The sequence below is a fragment of the Balaenoptera borealis genome (assembly GCF_965194805.1).
Source record: "Balaenoptera borealis genome assembly, chromosome: 1".
In the NCBI taxonomy this organism is placed as follows: Eukaryota; Metazoa; Chordata; class Mammalia; order Artiodactyla; family Balaenopteridae; genus Balaenoptera; species Balaenoptera borealis.
Genome location: NC_138860.1, coordinates 40906405 through 40931411, shown reverse-complemented (window position 1 = coordinate 40931411; position 25007 = coordinate 40906405). Strand labels below are relative to the sequence as shown.

At 41.5% G+C, this 25007-nt stretch overlaps 1 protein-coding gene across 3 annotated transcripts in view; it reads right to left on the bottom strand.

Annotated features, from left to right (window-relative positions):
- Window positions 1-25007, bottom strand: part of DTL (denticleless E3 ubiquitin protein ligase homolog) — a 60791-nt gene continuing 35784 nt past the window's right edge. Inside the window, exons 15-17 of one of the 3 annotated variants that reach the window (XR_014246875.1) lie at window positions 24897-25007; window positions 24697-24795; window positions 1-23285 (exon numbers count right to left, since the gene is read on the bottom strand). Coding sequence is in view for 2 of the 3 variants with exons in the window: in XM_082399933.1 (XP_082256059.1) it covers window positions 24909-25007 (99 nt within the window). In the remaining variant the exon portion in view is untranslated. The other 2 variants (XM_082399933.1, XM_082399934.1) reach the window with 2 other exon arrangements.

Sequence of the window (25007 nt, the reverse complement as noted above, 5' to 3'; positions counted from 1 at the left end):
TTAAAGGATTCTTTTTTTTTTTTTAATGAGAGAGATAGGAGTTTGTTTAAATAACCGTAAGATGTGCCCAGTAGAGAGGGAGAGACTAGATACACAAGAGAGAGATTGGATAAATTACAGATAAGGTTCATGGGATGGTGGGGGAGGATGGGATATAAAACACAAGTGGTGGAATTGTTCTTGGTTAGAGAGTAGAAAGGAAAACTCTTCAATTGTAATGGGAAGCAAGAAGGAAGGGTACTGTAGCTTGGTTTAAACACTTGGTAACACAAAAGAGGAACTCGAAGATGATGACTTCTGAGAAAAGTGAGGGTGGAGGTGAGGGCAGCAGAGGTCTCAGGAGAGTGGAGAAGGTTTGGAACAGTTGTTGATAGGAATGTGAGCTGACCAGAGAGATGTAGTAAAATTTTCAACCACCCTTTGGTCCATGTGGGGTTAGTGATCCTGAATTAGAGTGGAACCAATCTGCCTGATGGTGAGACTTTCCTCAGTAGTGTTTGGTTGCTTGAGTGCAGACAAGAAGGAGGCAGATAGATCAGCTCCTCCGGGGTTGAGATTTAGCCATACAAGAGGGGTGAAAATTTCCGCCACCTGCCTGCAGGCCTGGGTGGATGGGGATGAGCCAGCTGCCTGGCTCTTCTGTGGAAGCACAGCCAGAGGGAAACGGGAAGAGGCTGGTTCCTCTGTCTCCACTAAATGAGCTTCCCGGCAGTCCACCTTCCAAACTTCCTGTCCCTGGGAAAGCTGGCCCTTTGTTAGCCTGACAGATTCCCCACGTAGAGCTCAGCCTCCCTGAGCTGTTTCTGCAGGCCTGTCAGGAACAATCCCTTTCAGTCTTCAGAAAGGTCTTTTTATATGTGCTGCTTCTTGATCCATACTGTGCTTGCGAGTGCATGGGAGGGACGGGGCTTGACCCCTGAGGAAGGTCACTGTCAAGGTCTAGTGAAGACAAAACAGCCTCCTTTAATGCTTCAACTCACTCAATACTCTGGTGCCCCCACTGCCTAAAAGAAGCAACGGGGCTGCTCTTTCCTCTGGCCCTTGGCTTCTGTGGAGAGCAAAACAGAGTGGAAGCATTTATTTCCCTCAGCTCTGGGCATTTTACCCATGGAGGAGAAACAGGGCAGCCAGGTTATAATTTGTGCATGTGTGACAGTCCTAACCTGGTCGCTGGGCCAGAGGTGGTGCTGAGAAAGGAAGGGCTGGTGAAGGAGGATGGAAGGAGTGGTAGAATCAGGTTCCAGCTTGGGCCCAGGCCTCAGCTGTGGCTTCTACTGCTTGGAGAACAGAGGAGAGAGGGCGAACACAGGGGCGAGCCACTGATGGCTCTGCTGAAGGGTGGACAATGTACTGCAAACCGGCTGGACTTGGGAAGATAGCAACCCCCACACCCACCCTGACATACACACTCCAACCAGGGAAAGGCCAACACATGTTTCCTGTGTCGTTGCTCCCTGGGCAGGGGAGCATTTAAATGATAAGCCACTGGCCCGCTGATGAGCACTGGGAGGTCACTTGCCATCTCTGGGCCTGTTACTTCATCTATAACCTGAGAATTAAACAATATGATTTCTAAGGTTCCTCCAGTTCCAGCTATAAATCTGACTGACCTGGAATGACACCAGATTTTAATTATCTTATGATCACTGGATCCCAAGGTCTTAACACATATTTGATGATTAAACACAGAGTCCCAGCACTGGTTACTGGGCTGGTGGGGGTAGGAGGAGAGAATAATTTAGGATGACTCTGCCCTGAAGAAAGGATTGAGCTCCATTTTGACTCCACTTTTTAGGCCTCAGTTTCCTCAACTGTAAAATGAGACTTGGAAGCCTAGAAGATCTTTAAGATGTAGTTCTGATTTTCTATACCTAAGGTCTGCCCTCAGGCAATTTTGAGCCCCAGTGGACAGATACTCACTGATCTATTTATTTCCCATGTGTGCAGTCCTATAGTGGAAAACGATCCCTATCTTCAAGGAGCTCACAATGTACTTTATTTTATTACTATTTTTACATTTTAATTAATTTATTATTTTTAAATTTGTCTTTCTCTGTCTGACTTCACTTAGTATGATAATCTCTAGGTCCATCCATGTTGCTGCAAATGGCATTATTTCATTCTTTTTTATGGCTGAGTAATATTCCATTGTATATATTTACCACATCTTCTTTATCCATTCCTCTGTCGATGGACATTCCATGTCTTGGCTATTGTAAGTAGTGCTGCAATGAACACTGGGGTGCATGTATCTTTTCGAATTTTCACAGAAATAGGATAAACAATCCAGATATATGCCCAGGAGTAGGATTGCTGGATCATATGGTAGTTCTGTTTTTAGTTTTTCAAGGAACCTCCATACTGTTTTCCATAGTGGTTGTACCAATTTATATTCCCACCAACAGTGTAGGAGGGTTCCCTTTTCTCCACACCCTCTCTAGCATTTATTGTTTGTAGACTTTTTGATGATGGCCATTCTGACCGGTGTGAGGTGATACCTCATTGTAGTTTTGATTTGCATTTCTCTAATAATTAGTGATGATGAGCATCTTTTCATGTGCTTTTGGCCATCTGTTACTTAGGCTCTCTAAGCTTCAGTTTCCTGATCAGTAAGATGGAGATAATTAAAGCACCTCCTTGCCATGTAAAGATTAAGTAAATTCTCAACAAACTGGGTATAGGGGGAACTTACCTCAACATAATAAAGGCCATATATGACAAGCCCACAGCTAATATTATACTGATGGTGAAAAGCTGAAAGCTTTTCCCTTAAGATCAGAAACAAAACAAGGATTCCCACTCCCACCACTTTTATTTAACATAGCACTGGGAGTCCTAGCCAGAGCAATTAGGCAAGAAAAAGAAATAAAAGACCTCCAAATCAAAAAGGAAGAAGTAAAATTGTCTCTATTTGCAGATGACATGATATTATATATAGAAAACCCTAAAGACTCCACCAAAAATTGTTAGCACTAATAATCAAATTCAGTAAAGTTACAGGATGCAAAATCAATGTACAAAAATCAGCTGCATTTCTATACACTAATAGTGAACTATCAGAAAGATATCGAGAAAACAATCTTATTTATAATTGCATCAAAAGAATAAAATACCTAGGAATAAATTTAACTAAGGAGGTGAAAGATCTGTACACTGAAAACTATAAGACATTGATGAAAGAAACTAAAGAAGACATAAATAAATAGAAAAATATTCTGTGCTAATGGATTGGAAGAGTTAATATTGTTAAAATGTGCATACAACCCAAGGTAAACTTCAAGGCAATCCCTATCAAAATTCCAATGGCATTTTTCACAGAAATAGGACAAACAATCCTAAAATTTGTATGGAACCACCAAGAACCCCGAATAGCCAAAGCAATCTTAAAAAGGACAAAGCTGGAAATATCATATTCCCTGATTTCAAACCATATTACAAAGCTATAGTAATCAGAACAGTATGATATTGGCATAAAAACAAACATGTAGATCAATGGAACAGAAGAGAGAGCCCAGAAATAAACCCATGCATGTATAGTTAATTAATTTTTGACAAAGGAACCAAGAATATATAATGGGGAAAGGACAGTCTCAATAAACGATGTTGGGAAAACTGGACAGCCACTTGCAAAAGAATGAAACTGGACCCCTTTCTTACACCGTATACAGAAATCAACTCAAAATGGATTATGGACTTGAATGTAAGATTTGAAACCATAAAACTCCTAGAAGAAAACATAAAGGGTAAGCTCCTTGACATCAGTCTTGGCAATGATTTTTTGGATGTGACACCAGAAGCAAAGGCAACAAAAGCAAAATAAACAAGTGGGACTACATGGCTACATCAAACTAAAAAACTTCTGATAGCAAAGGAAATCATCAACAAAATGAAGAGGCAACCTATGAGATGGGAGAAAATATTTGCAATTCATGTATCAGATAAAGGGTTAATATCCTGCAAAGAGTTCCTCCTGGACCCAATTCCAACATGTGTGTGTGTGTGGTGTGTGTGTGTGTGTGTGTGTGTGTGTGTGTGTGTGTGTGTGTAGGCTTCCCCACACCAACAAGCAATTCTCAGATGCCAGGAGAGTGTCCAAAAATTCAACTCAGTTCTCACACTATCTACTCGGAGATAGAATCAGAAAGCACAGGTGAAGGGCTCAGTCCCACAAGGCTGCTGCCCTCTGCTTCAGTTGTTACCTGTACTTCTGACCTACTGGCTATAAATAAGAGGTTCTCACGACCGTCTCCTTGGGTTTGATTAATTTGTTAGAACGGCTCACAGAACTCAGGAAAACCTGTTTACTCACTAGATTACCAATTTATTATAAAAGGATAATAAAGAATATGAATCAACAGTCAAATGCAGAGATACAAAGAGTGAGGTCCTGAACAAAGGAGCTTCTGTCCTCATGGAACGTGGGGCCTGACATGGTGGCACACGGAAGTGTTCTGGTTCCCCAATGTGGAAGCTCAACAAAAAGGACAAAAAAGCTGTCCTCAGAGACATGATTGACTAAATTGTTGGCCAATGGTGCTTGGTTTAACCTCAAACAGCTCTCTCCTTTCTGGAAATCAGGGGGTGGGACTGAAAGGCCCAACCCTCTAATCACAGGGTTGGTTTTCCTGGCAACCAGTCCCCACCCTTAGGTGCTTCTAAAAGTCACCTCTTTCACATAACAAAAAACACCTTTATCACTCTCAACACTTAGGAAATCCCAAGCGTTTTGAGAACTGTGAGTCAGGAACTACAGATGAAGACCAAATATATATGAGAACTATATTTTGGTCTTCTGAATAACTAAATGTATATTTCTTTGAAATCATAATATCACAATCCAAAATACATAAAGAACTCACAAAACTCAATAGCAAAAAACCAAACAATCTGATCAAAAAATGGGCAGGGACTTCCCTGGTGGCACAGTGGTTAAGAATCCACCTGCCAAAGCAGGGGACACGGGTTCGAGCCCGGGCCCGGGAAGATCCCACATGCAGTGGAGCAACTAAGCCTGTGTGCCACAACTACTGAGCCTGTGCTCTAGAGCTCATGTGCCTCAAATACTGAGCCTGTGTGCCACAACTACTGAAGCCCACATGCCTAGAGCCCGTGCTCCGCAACAGGAGAAGCCACTGTAATGAGAAGCCTGCACACTGCAATGAAGAGTAGCCCCGCTCGCGGTAACCAGAGAAAGCCCGTGCACAGCAACAATGACCCAACACAGCCAAAAATAAAAATAAAAAATAAATAAATAAATAAATAAATGGGCAGAGCAACTGAACAGATATTTTTTCCAAAGAAGACATACAGATGGGCCAACAGGTACATAAAAACATGCTCAGTATCACTAATCATCATGGAAATGCAAATCAAAACCATAAGGTGACATCACTTCATACCATTACTGTTGAATGACTATCATCAAAATAAGAGATAACAACTGTTGGGGAAGACTTGGAGGAAAGAGAACACTTGTACACTGTTGGTGGGAATGTAAATTGGTGCAGCCACTATGGAAAACAATATAGAGGTTCCTCAAAAAATTAAAAATACAATTACCATATGATCCAGCAATCCCACTTCTGGGTATATATCCAAAAGAAATGAAAACAGGTTCTTAAAGATATATTTGCATGCAATATTCACAAGAGCCAAGATATGGAAACAACCTAAGTGTCCATCTACAGATGAATGGAAAAAGAAGATGTGACACATATATACAATGGAATATTATTCAGCCATGAGAAAGAAGGAGGGCTTCCCTGATGGCGCAGTGCTTAAGAATCTGCCTGCCAATGCAGGGGACACGGGTTCAAGCCCTGGTCCGGGAAGATCCCACATGCCACGGAGCAACTAAGCCAGTGCGCCACAACTACCGAGCCCACGTGCCACAACTACTGAAGCCTGCGCGCCTAGAGCCCGTGCTCCGCAACAAGAGAAGCCACCACAATAAGAAGCCCGTGTGCCACAACAAAGAGTAGCCCCTGCTCGCTGCAACTAGAGAAAGCCTGTGCGCAGCAACGAAGACCCAAAGCAGCCAAAAATAAATAAATAAAATAAATTAAAAAAAAAAAAAAAAAAAAAAGAAAGAAGGAAATCCTGCCATTTCCAACAATATGGATGGACTTTGAGGGCACGATGCTAAGTGAAATAAGCCAGACAGAGAAAAACAAATACTATATGGTACCACTTGTATGTGGCATCTTAAAAACAAAGTCAGACTTATAGAAATAGAGAGTAGCAAAGTGGTTGCCGGGGTCTGAGGAGTGAGGGAATACAGGGGAGATTGGTAAAAGGGCACAAAGTTTCAACTATAGGATTAATAAGGTCTGAGGATCTAATGTAAAATGTGATCACTATAGTTGATAATGCTGCATTGTAAAAATGAAATTTGCTAAGAGACTAGAACTTAAATGTTATATTAAAAAAGATAAATATGTGAGGTGATAGATGTGTTAATTAACTAGATAGGGGAAATCATTTCACAATGTATATATATATATCAAATCAACATGCTGTACATTTTAAATATCTTATATATGTCTATTATACCTCAATAAAATTGAAATTTAAAAAAGTATAAACTATAACATGCTCCTAATCAGAAGGCATTCCTCTATCAACAAAAAAGTTTTTAGTTAGAAACAAATTTTTAAAAAAAGTTATGACCCAAGCAAACAAACAAAAGACTAGACAGATTGGCCATGTAAGGTATTCAGCATAATGCCTAACACCTAGTTAGTACTCCATAATAATCCTTTTCCCGTCCTGACCCCCAAAGAAGCCCAGAATGTGATTCCAGATTAGGGAGGGCTGGGGACAGTTGGCCTGGTCTGATATGACCCTGGCTTAATGCAAGGTCACCCAATTGAAAGTCTAAGGTCGTGTGTATGTAGGACCTGCCGTGGCAGGCCATTGTCTAGGCCTGAAGGTGATCTCTGCTCTCGCAGGGAAAAGCTCCAGGTGCAGGTGGAGTCAGACCAGGATGAGAGAAAGTCTGCATGGAAGTGACAGAATGTCAGGCAGTGAGGACAAGGCGGAGCAAGATGGTGGGGTACACAGGGTAGGATCAGAACGCTTGCTCGAGCACATAAAAGAGCTAGTTCTGCCTACATTTAATACGGGATTGTGGCTGCCTTTTTGAGTTTTAGGCGTTTAGGTCTCATATTTAGCCAGACTTTTAGAGTTGTTCTATTCCAGACTCACACGCTCACCCAGGATGAGTCTAGAACCGAACTGGCCATAGATGGTATAGCACCTTAAAATTACCTCCCTCTAACTCAATTCATGATATGGAAAAGACCTTGAAGCCACGGCCAATGGAATCCCTGAGTGTGTGGACAGCATCTGAATCGATATCTGTGGACAGTGAGAAAAATATAGTGTCATAAAAGGGGATGTTGGCACCAATTGTATGTGTGTGTTAATACTATGTTAAGGAAAGCTTGAGCCTTATGGTAAACAGTACCTAGCAGGGTGCCTGGCACATAGTGCACATTAGATATACATTTTTTGATAACTGAATAGATGAATAAATGAACAGATGCATGATAGACAGTTAATACTGACTGCCTATCTTGGTTCATGTGTTTAAAAACGAGGAGACTATTGTCATGTGCTTTCCTCCATATATAAAATTATATCCCTGATTCACCATTAAAAGACCATTCACTTAGTATTATGTGGTGTGGCCTGGGCTCTAGTCCTAGCGCTATAACTGCCATGTGACCTCAAGTAAATGACTAGTTTTCTCTGTGTGTGTTTTTTTTTTTTTTTTTTTTCTTTTTAATCTATAAAAAGAGGAGGTTGAACTGAGCACATGCTAAACCTCCTTCCAGGTCTGAACTTTAGAGATTATTCTGTGGTTCTGAGGTAAGAGCTCCTGTATGTAAAGTCAACTCATCCACAGAGGGACTAAACCTGTGAACCCTCTTCCACTAGTGTTGGGCTAGAGCTGAACTGCCCTATAGTAGCTTGAGCCAGGCATCCTTAAACACAAGACCTGCAGAGAGCTCCTGAGGTCCATCAGTGGGCTTCATAGGGTCTGTAAACTTGCAGCCCCACCTCCACTCTTATAAGCAACATTTTGTGTATAAGTATCTTGTGAATTTTTCTGGGGTGTGTGTCCCTAGATTTCAAAGATTCCCCCAAATGAGGATAACCCCCAAATGGTTAAGAAATCCTTGAGCTTTTCAGAGAACAAGTGTAGAAACTTATGCTCCCAACACTATGGCATTTAATCTGATAAATGATTAAGTCCTGGTTGTAGCTACAGAAAACTAATGAAATTCAGAACAAAGGTCTGAGCATTTCTATGCACGAGACAGTCATTCTGACTACAGGTGGGTCATGACAGATCAATGACAGGAAAAAACCATCAGAAGCCATGACTGCAGGACAATAATATTTGAGCTGGGTATAATTCCACCCAGGTGGGGTTATCACAGAAAGGTATGTGTCAGAAAGTTTTCCAGTGTAATGATAATCTCTACCTGATGTAGTGATGTCCAAGACTGTCCCAGAGAGACAGGTGGCAGTGATGGAGAAGGGGCGCATGCCTGTAGCCATCCATAGTTTGGTTCTTAGACTGGCACAAACCAGAGGCAAGCAGGTGCAGCGTGGGCCAACTGAAAGAGGCAGGGACCCCGCTGAGCTCTAACCACTGCTGTGCTGCAGAGTTATGATTCAGTGAAAACCACTCAACCCTGTTGGATCCCAATTCCTTTATTTCATAGGGCTATTTAATATGAGAAGAGAGAACTTGAATTCCTAAGAAGAAATCCCAGAGAATTAACAGAGTTTACTTTTTAAGAAAAGGAGGTAGTATATAGGAAGTCAAGATATGGGATTCACCTAGAGTCCAGACTTGGAGTCCTTGAATGGATCTAAGGGAGTTTGGGGGTTTAAGGTAACTAAAGACCTACTATCATAGAGCCACGAGTGTCCCCAGGGCAGAGTCGTCGGAGCTATGCATTCAGCAGCAACTAATCCAAAGGCTTGTCCCAGAGGCTCGCAGGGCCAGTTAGCTCAAGATACCATGTGGTCAGAGATTTGACCTTTGTGTATATGTGACTGTTTCCACATTAGACTGAGCCCTAGTCCCAACCAGCAGAGTCACACATGTGCATCACTGGGGACACACAGAGGACTGGCTGGGAGAGTGTAGCTGGCACCCCCGCCTTTGGAAACTTGCTCAAATACACTCTAACTCAAACTACACACCTTGACCCCTAAGGTTTAGAACAGAGTATTTTTAAGTATCCCGCAGGTCATCGTCATTTTGCAGTCATTTTAAAGAACGTGTGAGCAGGGAGAGAAAACAGGGTTCACTCCTGAGGGCCTTAGGCTGAGGCACTAGCCTCGTTGTATTGACCAACTGGATTGACTGTTGATCTCCTTCAGGGAGTAAGTACTCAAAATTCCCTGTCTTTGGGGAAACCATAGAGCTTTTCTTTTCTTACCGGGCCTTTCTCTCTGGGCACCTGTCTCTCTGAGCAGTGCTGGTCATCTAGGCTCCAAGTGAGAACTGTAGAGGAGTGTCAGACACACGAACCAGAGGGCTGGGCCTTTGACGACTGCTCCCAAAATAAGGTGCCAAGCCCTACTTCTCACTTTCCCCTTGTGCCCTATGAGATGCGGGCACTGCCCCTGGAGCCATTACTCAGCAGCCTGAATGAACAGAAATAGGTCGGCTCTTCCCTCTGGCAGGGTCCTGTCCTGGCGTGGTGGGCCCAGGCAGGGCTGTGTGGGGACATCTCTTGGCCTCCCACTCTCTCTTCCTGTCAGGCAGTAATCCTATTACAAGACGGAGCTTCACTTAACTGTTCCTATGCCTTTGAAGTGTCTCCTTGCCCCTCGGCTGTATAGCACCAGTTAGCTGGTGAACGCACTTCCTCACCTCCTCCATCTTTTCAACACATACTCTTTCCATCTTCTTATCCTAATGAAAACACGGCCTGTCCTGTCCTCTGGCTCTCTCCGGAGCAGGCAGCTTCTCTCCCTCCCCTGGGTCTCGAGGTCAGGAGAAGAGGCTGGCATTCTCTGAGCTGCTGGTATTTCTCCAGGTCATGGCTCCCCAACCCCTCGTGGGCAGACCATCCCATCTTACAGGCTTCCCTGTCCATTCGATTGTCTCCTGATCTCCAGCACTCTCTTATCCTCCTCAGTGGCTTAACACCTGCCTCTCAGCTTTCCTGGCCACTTCATCCCGGGCACCTGTTATTTGATCTTTCTGACACCCTGGCTTCACCATCATTTTGAAAAACTACAAATGACCCTAAATTCTGCCAACCTGTCACTCACTGTGATGAACGTAACCTGGGCACGGCAACAAAATGGCCCATGGCATTTCAAATTCTCATAATCCTACTCTGACCACAACATACTTAACTCTTTCTACCTGTCAAGGTATTTCATTCCTCACCTGCTCATGCTTCCCAGAACCTCTTGCTTCCTCAACATCCAGCCTGGACCTTGTGGCCTGCTGCCTCCAGGCTGCTCACGGATCCCGCATTCTTTATCCTTCTCTGGGCCTTTCCTTGTTGACTCCCCATCTCAGGTAATCCCTAACTCAGATTTCTTTGCCTCTGCTCCCAGACTGCTGAGCTATGCTGGAAAGTTACAAGCTTTCTGTGGTGTTTGAGCCCTCACAAACCATTCCATTGAGACCATGTGTCTTCAAATGAATTTATCTATGAAACAGAAACAGACTGACAGACATAGAGAACAGACTTGAAGTTGCCATGGGGGAGGGGAGGTGGAGGAAGGATGGATTGGGAGCTTGGGATTAGCAAATGCAAACTAATTATATATAGAATGGATAAACAACAATGTCCTACTGTATAGCACAGAGAACTATATTCAGTATCCTGTAATAAACCATAATGGAAAAGAATACGAAAAAGAATATATTTATACATATACATATATATAACTGGATCACTTTGCTGTACAGCAGAAATTAACACAACATTGTAAATCAACTATACTTCAATAAAAAAAAGACCATGTGTGTCTGACTCTCTTCCCCACCATTTGCTCTTCAAGGTAGGAATTTTGGCCCCTCAGGGCAACTGTAAAAAGTTAAAACTTAGCACTTGCCTGGCACTTGTCTGAGGACTTTATACTTACTAACTCATTGAATTCTGCAATGACAATGAAGGAGTTACTGTTATTACATTTCTCATTTTTTTGATGAGGAAACTGAGGCTCAGAGAGATTAAGTAAATTGCATAAGGTCACAGAATTACTAAGCGGTAGAGTCAAGATTAGAATCTGGGTGAGACATTATACTATGTCTCACCACAAGATGATCATAAACTCCGGGAAATGTCTGTTGACTTTCATCAGATCTCCTCCTGTAGTTCAACAATCTTTTAAATCATCCCTTGTTCACTCCTAATTGAAGGTATGTATATTTCAATTCTGACTCTATCATTTTTGGTCAGTTGAGACCAGAGACCAAAGGCATTGCTTCAGGAGTCCTGGTGAGCATCTAGAATCTTGGGGTATTCTTCCATTCTCTTCTGCCTCGTGTCTGACTGAATCAGTGCCCACATGAGCTTCCCTCAGGACTCCATATACCATAACCCCAGATCCCTCCAGCTTTTAGCTGGGCCACAGTGTCCTAGTTTCCATTCTCTAGGGAAGGGAGAAGATACTGCAATTCTCATAGTGGTTATTTAAAGCCATTTCCATGTGATCTGGCTTTGGAGGTCAGGACTTAAAACTCTCCTCCGCTACTCACTAGCTTCCATGGGAAAATGGTTTAAACTCAAAGAGGTTTAGTTTCTTTATCTGTAAAATGGGAATAATAACAATACCCTTAGTAGGGTTGCATTTATTGAAGTGCCTAGCACAGACTGGGGCACAAACAGGCACATATTAGTTCCTTTCCTTCTCTTCCCCACACCCATTTGTTTCTTCACTCTCTGCAGATGACTCTGAAACTTTCCTTTTTAAAAAATTTTTAAATTTTATTTATTTTATTTATTTATTTTTGGTTGTGTTGGGTCTTAGTTGCGGCTGGCGGGTTCCTTAGTTGCGGCTCGCTGGCTCCTTTAGCTGTGGAACGTGTGCTCCTTAGTTGCAGCTCGTGGGCTCCTTAGTTGCAGCACATGTGCTCCTTAGTTGTGGCATGCGAACTCTTAGTTGCGGCACGCATGTGGGATCTAGTTCCCTGAACAGGGGTTGAACCCGCGTTCCCTGAATTGGGAGGCAGATTCTTAACCACTGCACCACCAGGGAAGTCCCTGACACTTTCTTTTTGAGTGAATTTCCTCAATTTCCCTTATATCGGTATCAGAAATTTCTCATTCAAAGTACAACTTTCCCAAAAATGAGTTGGCACTTTTAACGTAAGGGCCTTAATGTTTTTCAGACCCTTTGTCACAGTAATCCCACCGCTAGGAATCTTTTATGAAGAAGTAGGGGAAATGTGTATATGTATTCTATGTATAAATTCTATAACATAATTATACTACATATATTTTAAAGTATTCTATATATAAGATTCTATGTTCTATGTTTTTACACACACACAAAGATGTCTGTTGTGGAAATGGGACTTCCCTGGTGGTGAGTGGTTAAGAATCTGCCTGCCAGTGCAGGGGACACTAGCTCGAGCCCTGGTTCGAGCACTGGTTCCACATGCTGTGGAGCAACTAAGCCCATGAGCCACAACTACTGAGCCCGTGTGCCACAACTACTGAAGCCCGTGTGCCTAGAGCCCGTGCTCCGCAACAAGGGAAGCCATCGTCATGAGAAGCCTGCACACCACAATAAAGAGTAGCTCCCGCTCGCCACAACTAGAGAAACCCCACAGCAACGAAGACCCAATGCAGCCAAAAATAAATAAATATAAATAAATGAATACATAAATTTATTAAAACAAACAAAAAAAGATGTTTGTTGTGGAATTATTTACCCTAGGGGGGGAAAATACAAAGCTTCTCTGTATTTTTGCTCATTATTTCTTCCTACCCTTTTGCTTCTGAGAAACAAGTAACTCTTTTCCTCCCTAGATTCAACTAAAAAGTATTTTGTAAAATAACTTAAAAAAAAATTACAAAACTAACATATGCTTGTAGAAAAATCTAGAAAATAAATCAATCACTTGTGAGCCCACTCTCCAGTGTTGACTACTACTACAGTACCTTTATATTCAAATTTGTTTATACCTTTAAGAACAAAATTAGATATTATACCTATTATTTGGTAATTTATATTATTTCCTATCTTTTTCCTATCATTACAATAACATTTTTCCTAACAGTCATATCTTAATTTATCTAACCAACATCCAATGATTGCTGGAAAATCTATTTTGATCTATTTTATTTTTTTAAACTTTTAAAAAAATTGAGGTATAGTTGATGTACAATATTATATAAGCTTCAGGTTTACAACATAGTGAATCACAATTTTGAAAGTCATACTGTTTATAGTTATTATAAAATATTGGCTATTATCCTGAGTTATTCAATATATCTTTGAGCTAATTTATTTTATATATAGTAATTTATACCTCTTAATTCTCTATGCCTCTCCTGCCCCACCCCGCTTCTCTCTTCCCACTGGTAACAACTAGTTTGCTCTCTATGAGTCTATATCTTTTTTGTTATATTCACCAGTTTATTTTTTAGATTCCACATATAAGTGATATCATACAGTATTTGTCTTTCTCTGACTTATTTCTCTTAGCATAATACCCTCCAAATCCATCCATGTTACTGCAAATTTTCATTCTTTTTTTATGGCTGAATAATATTCCATTATATACATATTATATATATTCCACTTTATACGTTTTATATATATATATATATATATATCTCACATCTTCTTTATCCATTCATCTGTTGACGGGCGCTTAGGTTGCTTCCATATCTTGGCTATTGTAAATAATGCTGCTGCGAACATTGGGGTGCATGTATCTTTTCGAATTAGTGTTTTTGATTTTTTTGGATTAAACTTTTTTTTTTTCAAGTTTATACATAGGACTGTGGTGACTGCAGCTGCATCTTTGGGCACTTCCTAAATTATATCCTTGCCTGTCTTTGTTCCTGATGCCATCCCTCCCAAGCCTCCATTTCCGGGACCCTGAGCCATAGCATAGGCCCTTGCCTCTGGGCAGACCCCTTCCCCGTTGGCTTACAAATATTACAAACTTACTCCAGCACATCTAGGCTTCAAAACTCTCCCCCTTGATTCTTCTGGCCTTTCCCTGCATCCTGAAGGCTCCTCTGGCCTCACAGGTAGGGCTTCTTCCTCCTCCTTAAGGCAAAGTTCCCTGTGTTCTGGATCCCCTTCCTTCCTGTTATCCCCACTCCTGCCTGTAAACGCTTCTTCTTTCCTGCCTCCTTTCTCCTAGCCCACACATGTACTTAGTCTTTCCCAACCATAGGTCTCGTCCTGACCATGACCCTCCCCCTGCCCCCAGTGTCCATCCTTTCTCACTTCTCTTCTCAGCCAAACCCCTTGGAAGAGGAAACTGTGTTTGCCACCTCCCCTCTCCTCCCTGACACGACCACCTGGCTCCAGTATTACCTTCTAAATTGTCATATGCAAGTGGCATTATTTGTTCTTCGTCTTGCCCGACATGGTTGAAATTTACTCCTTGAAACTCTGTCCTGGGCCATCTCTTCCTAAAATGGTTCCTTCTTAGTCACTCCTGTCAGCTCTTCTTTCTCTAATCACTCTGAAATGCTGGCTTCTCTCCACACTAACGGTCCTCAAAGCGTGGTTCCCAGACCAGCACCATCAACACGGCCTGAGAATTTGTTAGAGATGCAGCTTTTCAGGTCCCACCTCTGACCTCCTGAATTAAAAACTGGTGGAGTGTCCACTCAAGTTTGAGAACCACTGCCCTACACATTCTCCCTGGCCCATCTCCTCTTTAACTATTCTTTTCACACCTAATACTCCTAAAATTCTTTCCACCTCAGACTGCTCTCCGGAGCTCCAGTTCTATACATATAACTACCTATAGGGCGTCTCCACTCTCCCATCAGGGGTTTACAGGGAAAATAATTTCCTCCCGTAATCCTGTCATTTCTACTGTATCCCTTTCCCCCCAAATGATACCACCATCTACCCAGTTGCCAGTGTCAGATCCTTGGATTGACTTGATTCTTCTCTCGCTTACTCACCTAAAAAAACCACTAGTTTGCCATTTCAGGAGCATCTCTCAAATTGACACTGTCCTCTAGTCTGCACTGCCATTGCTTCCTTCAGGTCCATTGCCTTTCGAGCTGGGATTACTGCAATCACCTCCTAACGGGGTCGACTGCCTGAAGCCTGGCTCCTTACCAATCTACTTCCCACACTGCTACCAGAATCATCTTTCTAAATTAAAAACCAGATCGTGTTTGTCTCCTGCCTAGTCATTCAGTGGCTGTCTAGTGCCTTCCTGATAAAGTCCAAACTCCGTATAGTGGCACAGTGGGGCTATTATGCCCCGACCCCTGCTTACCTCCACTGCCACATCTCCTGCTGTTCTTTATGTGCTCCCGCCCTAGGGAGAAACTGGAATCATCGATACTTACAGTTCCTCCAACGGGCACTCTTTCTCACCCTCAAACCATTGTTCGTGCTATTGTGCTACTTCCTTTATGAGGAATGCCCTTCCTTCACTTACCATTTGGAAATTTTTTTTCTTCTCTAGGGCTCAGCTCAGAGTCAACTTCTGTATAAAACCTTCCTTGGATGCCCAGGCTCAGCTGGATGTGTCCCACAGTCTGCACATCATGCCTTGATCAGAGACCTTATATCACGTTGTGTTTTGTTCTCCTGTTGTCTGCCCGAGGAGTCTGCGAGCAGCTTGAGGACAGGTCCTGTCATCTTTGTTTAGTGCAATGCCTGACACATAGTAGGTGTTTAGCAAATAGCTGTTTAATAGGAGAAAGACTGCTTTCTCTTTTCTTGAAAGGAATCTACCCTCACTGCCTATTTCCTAACCACCCCTATTTTTTCATTCCCAGCCATCTTTCATCCCTATCATGCTACTGAAATAGCTCCGGAGAAGAACAAAGATGTGCTGGCCTTATCATAAACTTCTGAGCAGCAGTTAGCTACCCAGTTCTCAAAGAATTCTCTTCCCTGGGCTACTGAGCAGACGCTTTTTGAATTCTCTTTACATTTCGGTCTGCACTTTCACTGGTTCCCTTCCTCATGCTTTTTGCAACTGCTCTACTGGGCACTATAGCAAGCACACGGGTTGATGGTGATGGTGGGAAATGGGTCCGGATGTGCTGATACGCTGGCTCTCTCGGGAAAAAAAAGGCCATGATTTGTAGCTTTTGTCTATTCCACGGTATAAATACTCTCACTAGACTGATTTCAGGCTACCAACATTTTAACAACCAGCTCACAAAATTCTTGAATATCTAATAATTGGCTTTCATGAGTATGAGCCAGCTCTAGCATACCACTGGGTATGCAGAAACGAGTAAGACCAGTTTGACATCTAGGAGGGGATAATCTACTGGTGGAAATAGAGAAATATTGGGTTGGCCAAAAAAGTTCGTTCGGGTGTTTCTGTAACATCTTATGGAAAAACACGAACGAACTTCTTGGCCAACCCAATAATTCTAAGACAAATGTGATAAGCACTATTTAGTGTTTAAACAAGGCACTATGGGGTTGAATGGAAGGAAGGTTTAATTAGGAAAATCTGTGAATACTTCCTATAGGAAGAGAGGGGTGTTTGAACTAGACCTTAAAAAACGAGGACTTTAAAGGCAGACATAAGGGGTTAAAAACTATTCCAGGCAGAGGAGACGCCTTGAACAAAGGAGGGATAGTACATTATTTGGAGGAGTAGCTAATAGATGAGTAGGGCCGGGACGCAAAGAAAGTGGGACACCAGAATGGATTCTGACTATCTAGTTTTGTGATGTCGGTCAAGCTGGTTAACGTCCCCAGGCCAGTTTCTACACCTTTAAAATAAGAATCTGATTTCTATGGCCCATTTCTGTCTTGATTTGATGACCCACCTTGGGAAGAGAAAGAAAATACAGGAGTGGGAAAGAAGGAGAAAGGAAGAAATGTATATAGCGTGGAGTTTTTAGGTGGCTAAAGGCTGCAGTGCTGGCACTGCTGCAGGATTCTCTCCCACTGTCAGGTCCCCCCGCTAACTTCTGGCTTAATCCGTTATGAAAACCCCGACCCCATGTTTGAGCCATTGCACTGTTTTCTGAAGGCTCAGTTCTTTTCTTTTAAACTGAATGAGTATACTGAATCCTGACAGTAAATGTAGAAGCAATTTAGTTCATCCTTCTGCTTTGAGGGAACAGGGGATTTTCCTTTCTCCGTAGAAAGTATCAAGAAGATCCCACGGGCTCCCCTAGTAACTCATTCCCTTTGAATAATTGTTATTATTAATTGTTATTATCCAGTCTATCTAGAATTTCTCCATCCCCACCTCTTGCCTGTCTTCTCTAGAGATCTCATCTTCATTCCTTTAAACATTGTGAATCATAAAACATATACAGAAAAGTACATAAAACATAAATGCAAGGTATAATCAGAGCAGACAAGCATGTCACCACCAAGAGCAAGAGACAGAGACTTGCCATAACCTAGGAAGCCCCCCAAGTGTTATTTTCCAAGCACAACCCTCCAGAGGGAACCACTGTCTTGACTTAATGTAATAATCATCTTTGCCTCTTACCATCCATATATGTATCCCTCAAATACTAGTTCAGCATCCCGTTTTTTAACACTTGATTTGAAAGGAATCATACCGTATGCATTCCTTTGTTCTTGCTTCTTTTGTTCAACATTCTAACATTCATTCACATTGTCACGTGTAGCTAGTTCATTCTTTTTCATACAGTCTTCCGTTATGAGTATCCCATTTTATCCATTCTACTGTAGATGGACACTTGGGTTGTGTCCAGCCTTTGGCCGGTATAAACAATGCTGCTATGAACATCCCTGTACACATGCCCAGTGCATGTGAGTTTCCCTAGGGCACAGGGGTAGAATTGTTGGGTCACAGGCTATGTGTATCCTCATCTTCATCCTTCATTCTCTCCCTTATATTCATGGGCAAGCTTTATTCCACTTTTTCTTTCCTAAAGAATTTTAACTTCTGTGCCTTTGTTCCTGTTTTACTAGCTTTTGATCCTGTTTGTCAGTCTTCTTGTGTTCTTATAACGTTATCAGTATTGGTCCAAGCTTCTCGACCTATATATCACCTTCCTCCTGTAGTTAAGAATGGTTTCCTCTCCCAAAGAGTAATTTTTTTATTACTCAAGTAGGAAATGTCTTTGGAGTATTTTGAGAGTTCTCTTTCAAATGTGCACAAAATGAAAAGCATATATTTGATTAACAGAGGGCCAGGGCCAGGCTTCTTTCTGTGAGTTATTATAGTATGGGAATTAGTACTGTGGGCTTTCGAGTCATACCAATCTACAAGCTGCCACTTGTTGGCTATGTGTCCTTGGGCAAGCTACTGAACTTTCATGCTTTAGTTTCTGTCTGAATGTGGATCTGTCAAAATGTAGATAACAATTATAGTCACTTATTGGGTTACTGTGTGTATTACATGAAAGAATCTATAAGTTTGATTAAAAGAGGTTTCTAAACTTGGTCATCAGATAGGGAGAACTGAGGAAAGACAGGAATTCAGAATGCCTTCAGGATGTGTGTAGTGAGGGTACATACTATGAGTTTGTTTATACTGAGCCTAAGCACTCTAGCCACCCCTCTGTGGGGTGGCTTGCGAGGGGAGGCATGTGACAGGCTGCCTGTGGCCACAGAACAGAGTGAAGTGAATAGGCCATTTGGGAATCCAACTCACAACCCTGGCTTCATTTACTGTTCAGCTGGCCAAAATACCATGAAAAAGTGAATGGGATTAGAAATGCTGTCAAAGTAAACAGGAAGGCACGAGGACACCACAGGATAACTCGAGTTAACGAGCTGCTCTAAACAGCATCCTCTCTTTGTGCAATTTATTGTACAGGAGAGTTGGCTGGAATAGAAACCATTCCTAATCAACAAAAAACCACATTCTAATTTTCCTGGCTCTGCAGGCATTCCATGTATAATTCCAGACTTTGTTGCTTACATTTCTTAGTTTTAGGAGGTAGTTTTCCAAAACCACATACTTAATTATAGCTGCAACACTTAAAGGCCAATACCTCATTACCTAACTAGGGAGCTGAGAAATGTTTATCATTTCTCTTCCCCACTCAAAGGTTATTAATATTCATTTCGACTTGTCTGCTAGTCAACCTCTTTGTGAAGACATTGATTTTTGGACTTGGAATCGTACTCCCACATAAAGCTAGAAAAATCTAATAAGGCTTTTATGGAAGTAGCACTTCCAACTTGACACTAACTGTTGGGCCAATTATTGACCCATTACCGGGGCAACAATGCCTACTGGATTTTAATTTTAACTTTTCAGTTCCTATACCGCTATTATTTGACAGTTACACTTCATAAATCCTATTATGCGTCTTTTCAAATAATTCTTGGAAAATTGTGTTTGAGTGTACTGTAGGTGATGGGGAAAAGGTGGAAGAGAAATTAAAAAGAGGAAAAGACTGGTGCTGAATGATTATCGAGTGACGTATGACAGTATGTGCTAACTTCGTATCAGCATAGCAAGGCCAGATGGTTTATTTATAGTTTGTTATTTCAATAACATATATTATCTGGTAATATAATAGGGAAGGGCCCACTTGTATAATTACTTTTAGACTCTGGATTTAACAGTAAGGCTGTTAACAGAAAAAAAAAAAAAAATCAGCCCTTTACATCTTCACCTGAATTGATAACTCTGACACAAACAGATGAAGGGGTCCAGCATGGAGGACTGTTTGGAGAGGAAGGTGCCAGCTCCTAATAAGAGAATGCTACATTCTATAAGTTCTCGTAATTGGAAACCACGGTCTTGAACAGCAGCAGTGGCAACACAGTTTGTTACGCAGATGCCAACTGAAACCCCAGTGTTGGGTTTGTCCACCAAAATGTCAAACCTTCATGGCTGGTATTTTGGCACTGATGAGATAAAGGCACTAAGTATTACTGGCATTGAAAAAGAGCCCAGGGAAGAATCTCACTGAAGTGAGGGAAAAGAATCTAGAGACTTACACAGTACTCCTCGATCAAATGTTTGACTCTTAAGTTTCTTACAAAATCAGAGCTACTAATACAGCAGCATGGTCTGTTTTGAGCTTTACCTCTTATTTATTTGCCTACTCACTGGCCAGGGAACACAATAGCCTAACAAGTGATCAAGCCTTGGCTCTAAAGGTCCCCCAGCAGCAGCTTCCTCCCTAAAGGTGAACACATCTTAAACAATGTAGCACAGCTGGGGGCAGCAGTCAGGAAACGGGAGGGTGGGCTTTGTGTGAGCAAAGTCTTTGGCTTACTTGAGAGTCCAGGATATAGATTTGCAAACCACAGCCTCTTTAAACAGTGGCTGAGGCTACATATGAAATAACCTCTGTAATTTTCATGTACACCTGGTGAGAAAGAGTCATGAATCTCAAACACCTGGGGAAATAGAGATTTTTTTTCCCAGAGGCCCATTTGCTCCTTTTGAAAAGTGCTAAGACTGGAGGCCCAGGCAAAGCTTCCCAGGTGATTCTGATTTAGTTCCCATAACTGAGGATCACAACTGTAGTGGAACAGGAATGTCAGAAGAACTGAAGTTACTTAAACCTTTATGTCCATTTATCAAATATGGTTAACAACCCCTGCCCTCCCTACCTTATGAGAATAATAGCTAACAGTAATTGTTCAATATATGTAAGCTATTACGTGCTATTAGGCACTGTCCTAAGAACTGTACATGTAATAACCACACATCTCATGGAAACTGATTCACAGAGAGGTTAAGGAACTTGCCAAAGGTCATACAGCTAGGGCTGGAATTCAAAGCTACGCAGTCTAGAGATCATGTTTTTAACTGTTATTTACAGTGTTGTAAAGAATATGAAACATGCATGAGGAAAGCATTTTACTTTGAAAAGTTAAAGGTGCTTTAAGTGGCAGTTGAATGAAGTTCCTGGAGGGAAGAGTCTGCATCTAGCCAGCACTTGCTACATCGTAGCTGCTCACAACTTCATTCAAAGGACCTGAAAATCTGATCTTTGCCCGTTTCCCTCAAATGCTGACTTTAGCCTATTAAAGCGCCACAGATAAAGTGACTCCTTTGACTACTGAAAATAAAGGGAGGAACTCTGCAGACCAGGTGCTTCACACAGGGCTTGGCAGGAGTGAATAAGTGTTGGCTGAATTGAACATCTTCCAGGTGATGGATGTGTTGGCTGAATTGAATGTCTTCCAATCAAAGGCATTTGAAATGTGCTATTCATATTCTACAAAATGGCTTGAATTATTTAGAATGTCAAAATGGGAAAGGGCAAGTGGCAAGTTAAGGAAATTAAAGAGAAATGGGGTATAAATGGAATATTAAACCTTTGAAATTCAAAATTAAGAACCTGGTTATATATCCTTGAAGTCCTCTTTCCTGGCTTAGCAGGGAAGTGGGAGGGATGAGCTTCGGGGATGGAATAAGCCTATGCTTTAATATTATAACACCTCTCATTTGTGTTGTACATACTTGCTGTAGGCATACTGATCCAAACAAGCTGCCTAATGTTTTTTTTAAAGGCTGACTTGACTTTACATAATTCTTTAACAACCCTTCCACTTTTTAGCATGCGCTCAAACGTAGCTCAGAAATAAAACAGGTTTTTCTACCCCTTTAGATGACAAAGTGGGTCCTTTATAACAAGCTGGGCTTGTATTCCTGGCATTGGATCTAATGAAGTATTTGACTCACTTCACATCCAACAAAATGTTGCTTGGCTTGCTTATAACGTCCAAACAATCTCTAAAGTGCACATGCACAATGCAGGTTTTTCCACAATTCCTAGGCATCTGATGCGTAACCGGTTAATCCGAGATGTGGCATGATCCGAACCGAGGGCAGGCAAAGGATCTCCTATGGAGACCTGTGTGGGAAGCGGTTTGATGCTCAACGGGGCCAGCATTCAGCCCTGTATAAAATGACAAAGCAGAAACCACCTGTGCTGAACTGCCACAAGGAGGACAAGAACTCAGGTTTTCTGGTACGACATTCTCACCCAGTTTCTCTTCTGATGCACATCTGTAAAATGTTGCCCGCACTGCCTAGCTGTGGAACGGATTCTCTCTGTGAGACTGCTTGTCCTTTGCTTTAAGAGCAGTGTGAGAGGAAGTCCTGTCCCTTTTGGGACTAGGAAAAGCAGAAGAACAGACCTAAGAGCAGCAGTGTGTCGGCTACAACAGGCTCTCAGAAAGCATATGTTAAACTGCTGTGACCTATACAAGATCATTGCCACTGGCTAATTTCAAGGTGAGGGTTAAAGCAACTCTCACACACACACATACACACACACTTAAAAAGAAAAAAGTAATGTCTAGACATGCATATTGCACAGCTGAGGTTTTAAAAAATGCCTCCTGCACAGGGTATCCCAAAAATCTTAAAGTTTTAAGTTATTAAGGCTGGGGATAGGGATGGTGGGCTGAACCTGCCTTCTGCCACCCCAACGGGGTAAGCTACACATGATTCTGATTTACCACCAACTGAAAATGCAGCCTAGATTAAGAGACATTTTAAAGGACTAATTAGTCAACCCTTGCAAAAGTAAATTAAGGGCCTGTGTTGAAACAGCCAAAAGGAAACTTTAATACAGCTTTGTAGCAATAGCGCTTGGAGTGTATTCAAATAGAAAAGCTTGGGCTGGAAATACTTGTTTCGAAAAAGAATTACACCACTCCACCCTCCTTTATCAGGTAATCCAAGCCACCTTAAACACTCAAGGTCTGATCAAGCAAGACGTATTTTATGAAAACCTCTTTCATCCTGAACTAGATCATGTCCTTGGGAATAAACAAATTTTATTCAATGAGCAAGTAGAAGGGATTCTTGATTACTGCTATAGTTCTTTTGTGTAGACAGACTGCTTCTAGGTTAATGCAAAAGCTCAGAAAAGAACATCAGATAAGGTAAAAGGCTTTATTATTCAGGAGCAGCTCAAAGTCTGACACTGACACAAGCAGGGATAATTATTATCTCATTACATTTGACCTTTGGCACCCACTTGAAGTACTAGTTTTCCAAGTGGGAATGTTACACTCAGTAGACTCTCAGCACAGTTTCTGACAGCCACATTTATCCCCAATTTCACTCAGCAGAAACTGTCAGATGAGCAGGGATACAAAGAAGAAAACCACCTACTTTAGTTCTCTTTTTCATGGATCCTTTTCCCCACTGGCTTTCAAATCAAGAAAGATAGACTGCATTATTTTCAGGTATTGGTCATAAATAACACCTTCCCACAAACACACAAAAATCAAACGTCAAATATAAGTAGAGTTCTTAAATATTCAGTTAATGCTACGGCATACTTTGTTTCGAAAATAGCATTTCTGTGGCTTTCCTTTATTTACCTTTCTCCTTGGATAAAACCAGGAGAACCCATGCTTAACTGACCCATGCGGTTCTTGTTGTTACACCTTCATTTATAAGAATCAAAGGAATTGAAGAGTTATCATTAAGAATAGATTTTAAAATGATGACATAAGTATGAATAAAGTCTACACAGTCCTCAGGGATGTGGATAAAATGAATCAAGTTTCATGATCGGAAGGGGACTCCCTTCCAAGGACACAGTATATAGAAAGTACACGGAGCTTGTTTCTATGAGGTTACAAAGGGCTAAAATATAAAACAATGGTTCATTTCAAGCTGATTGATACGTAACTTTAGGGTAAGGGATACTCAAGACATTTTGCACATTATTAACTGAGAGTCAGTCTATACACTCTCTATATTAAATACCTAGAGAAAATTCCATGATGTTTGGCTCAGGGCTCTACTAGAAGATCACTGCTTTTTCGTATATAAAGAGAATCCAAAAAATCAAGTTAAAGTCAAGATTTACTCTTTAGGTTCTGGATTTTCAGTTAAGAACTACCTACTTTTATAAAAATACCAATAAAAAATCGTTACTTTTTCTTAAAATCTGATGACTTCTTTTTAAAAAAAGTAGCAGCCCCTAGAGAACTGAAGACTGAATTCAAACTGCAGCTTCAGTGACTACTGATTCTATAAACATCTTCCTCCAGTAAATGGCAAAAACTATAACCTCTTCTAGAACGTGATGTTGGGTTGGAAACATAGTAGATTGTTTGGTAAAAATATGAGAACCTTAGATCTCATATGGGAGATGTATATGGGCGGAAAAAAGACAAACATTTCTAGTGTTCTCCAAGTTTCTCCAACGAGCTGATATTTATCACTGCTTTTAAAATAAAGATGATTTTAACTTGAGATTGTATTTTAACACTGAATCAATATAAATTTGCTTGTCTAAACATCACATTTTACCACATACTTAAAAATACCCGCAAAAATGTAGTGAAAAGATTATATATATTTTATATGAAACTGTATTTGTTGGAAGCAGCAGAGACCCAGGGTCCTCTTCAGCAGCTGACCTTCACAGACAGGCCTGCTGCTGTGGCCCGCAGATACTTTCCACTGTGCCCAGAAAGTTTCAGAGTAACAAGAGACAACACTTGTTTTTTTGCCTCTATGACACGGGATGTCATTATTGTACAGAAGATGCATAATTTAAAAAGTAAAGACTACTCATTCAAAATGTTACACAGTGACAAACTTACTTTATGAAATTTAAACACAGCATTCTTTCCGAGGAAGCTGCAGGTACACCATGGCAGTAGAACCAGGCTAGGTAAATTTCGGAGTTGAAAGGATTTTCTCTAAAAAGGAAAAAACGGTAGCTTTCTTAAAACCAGAGTTACAGAGTCACTCTGTTGAATTTTTTATCTTGTTTTAATGGGTCAAAGTTCAGTTAACTCACTCAGATGAGAATCTATAATTCTGTTGACTGTTCTGGACTACAGTAGTCATCTTGGGACTTTCTATGGAAATATGTACAGATTTTCCGCATGGAGCTGGGAGTAATGGTAAC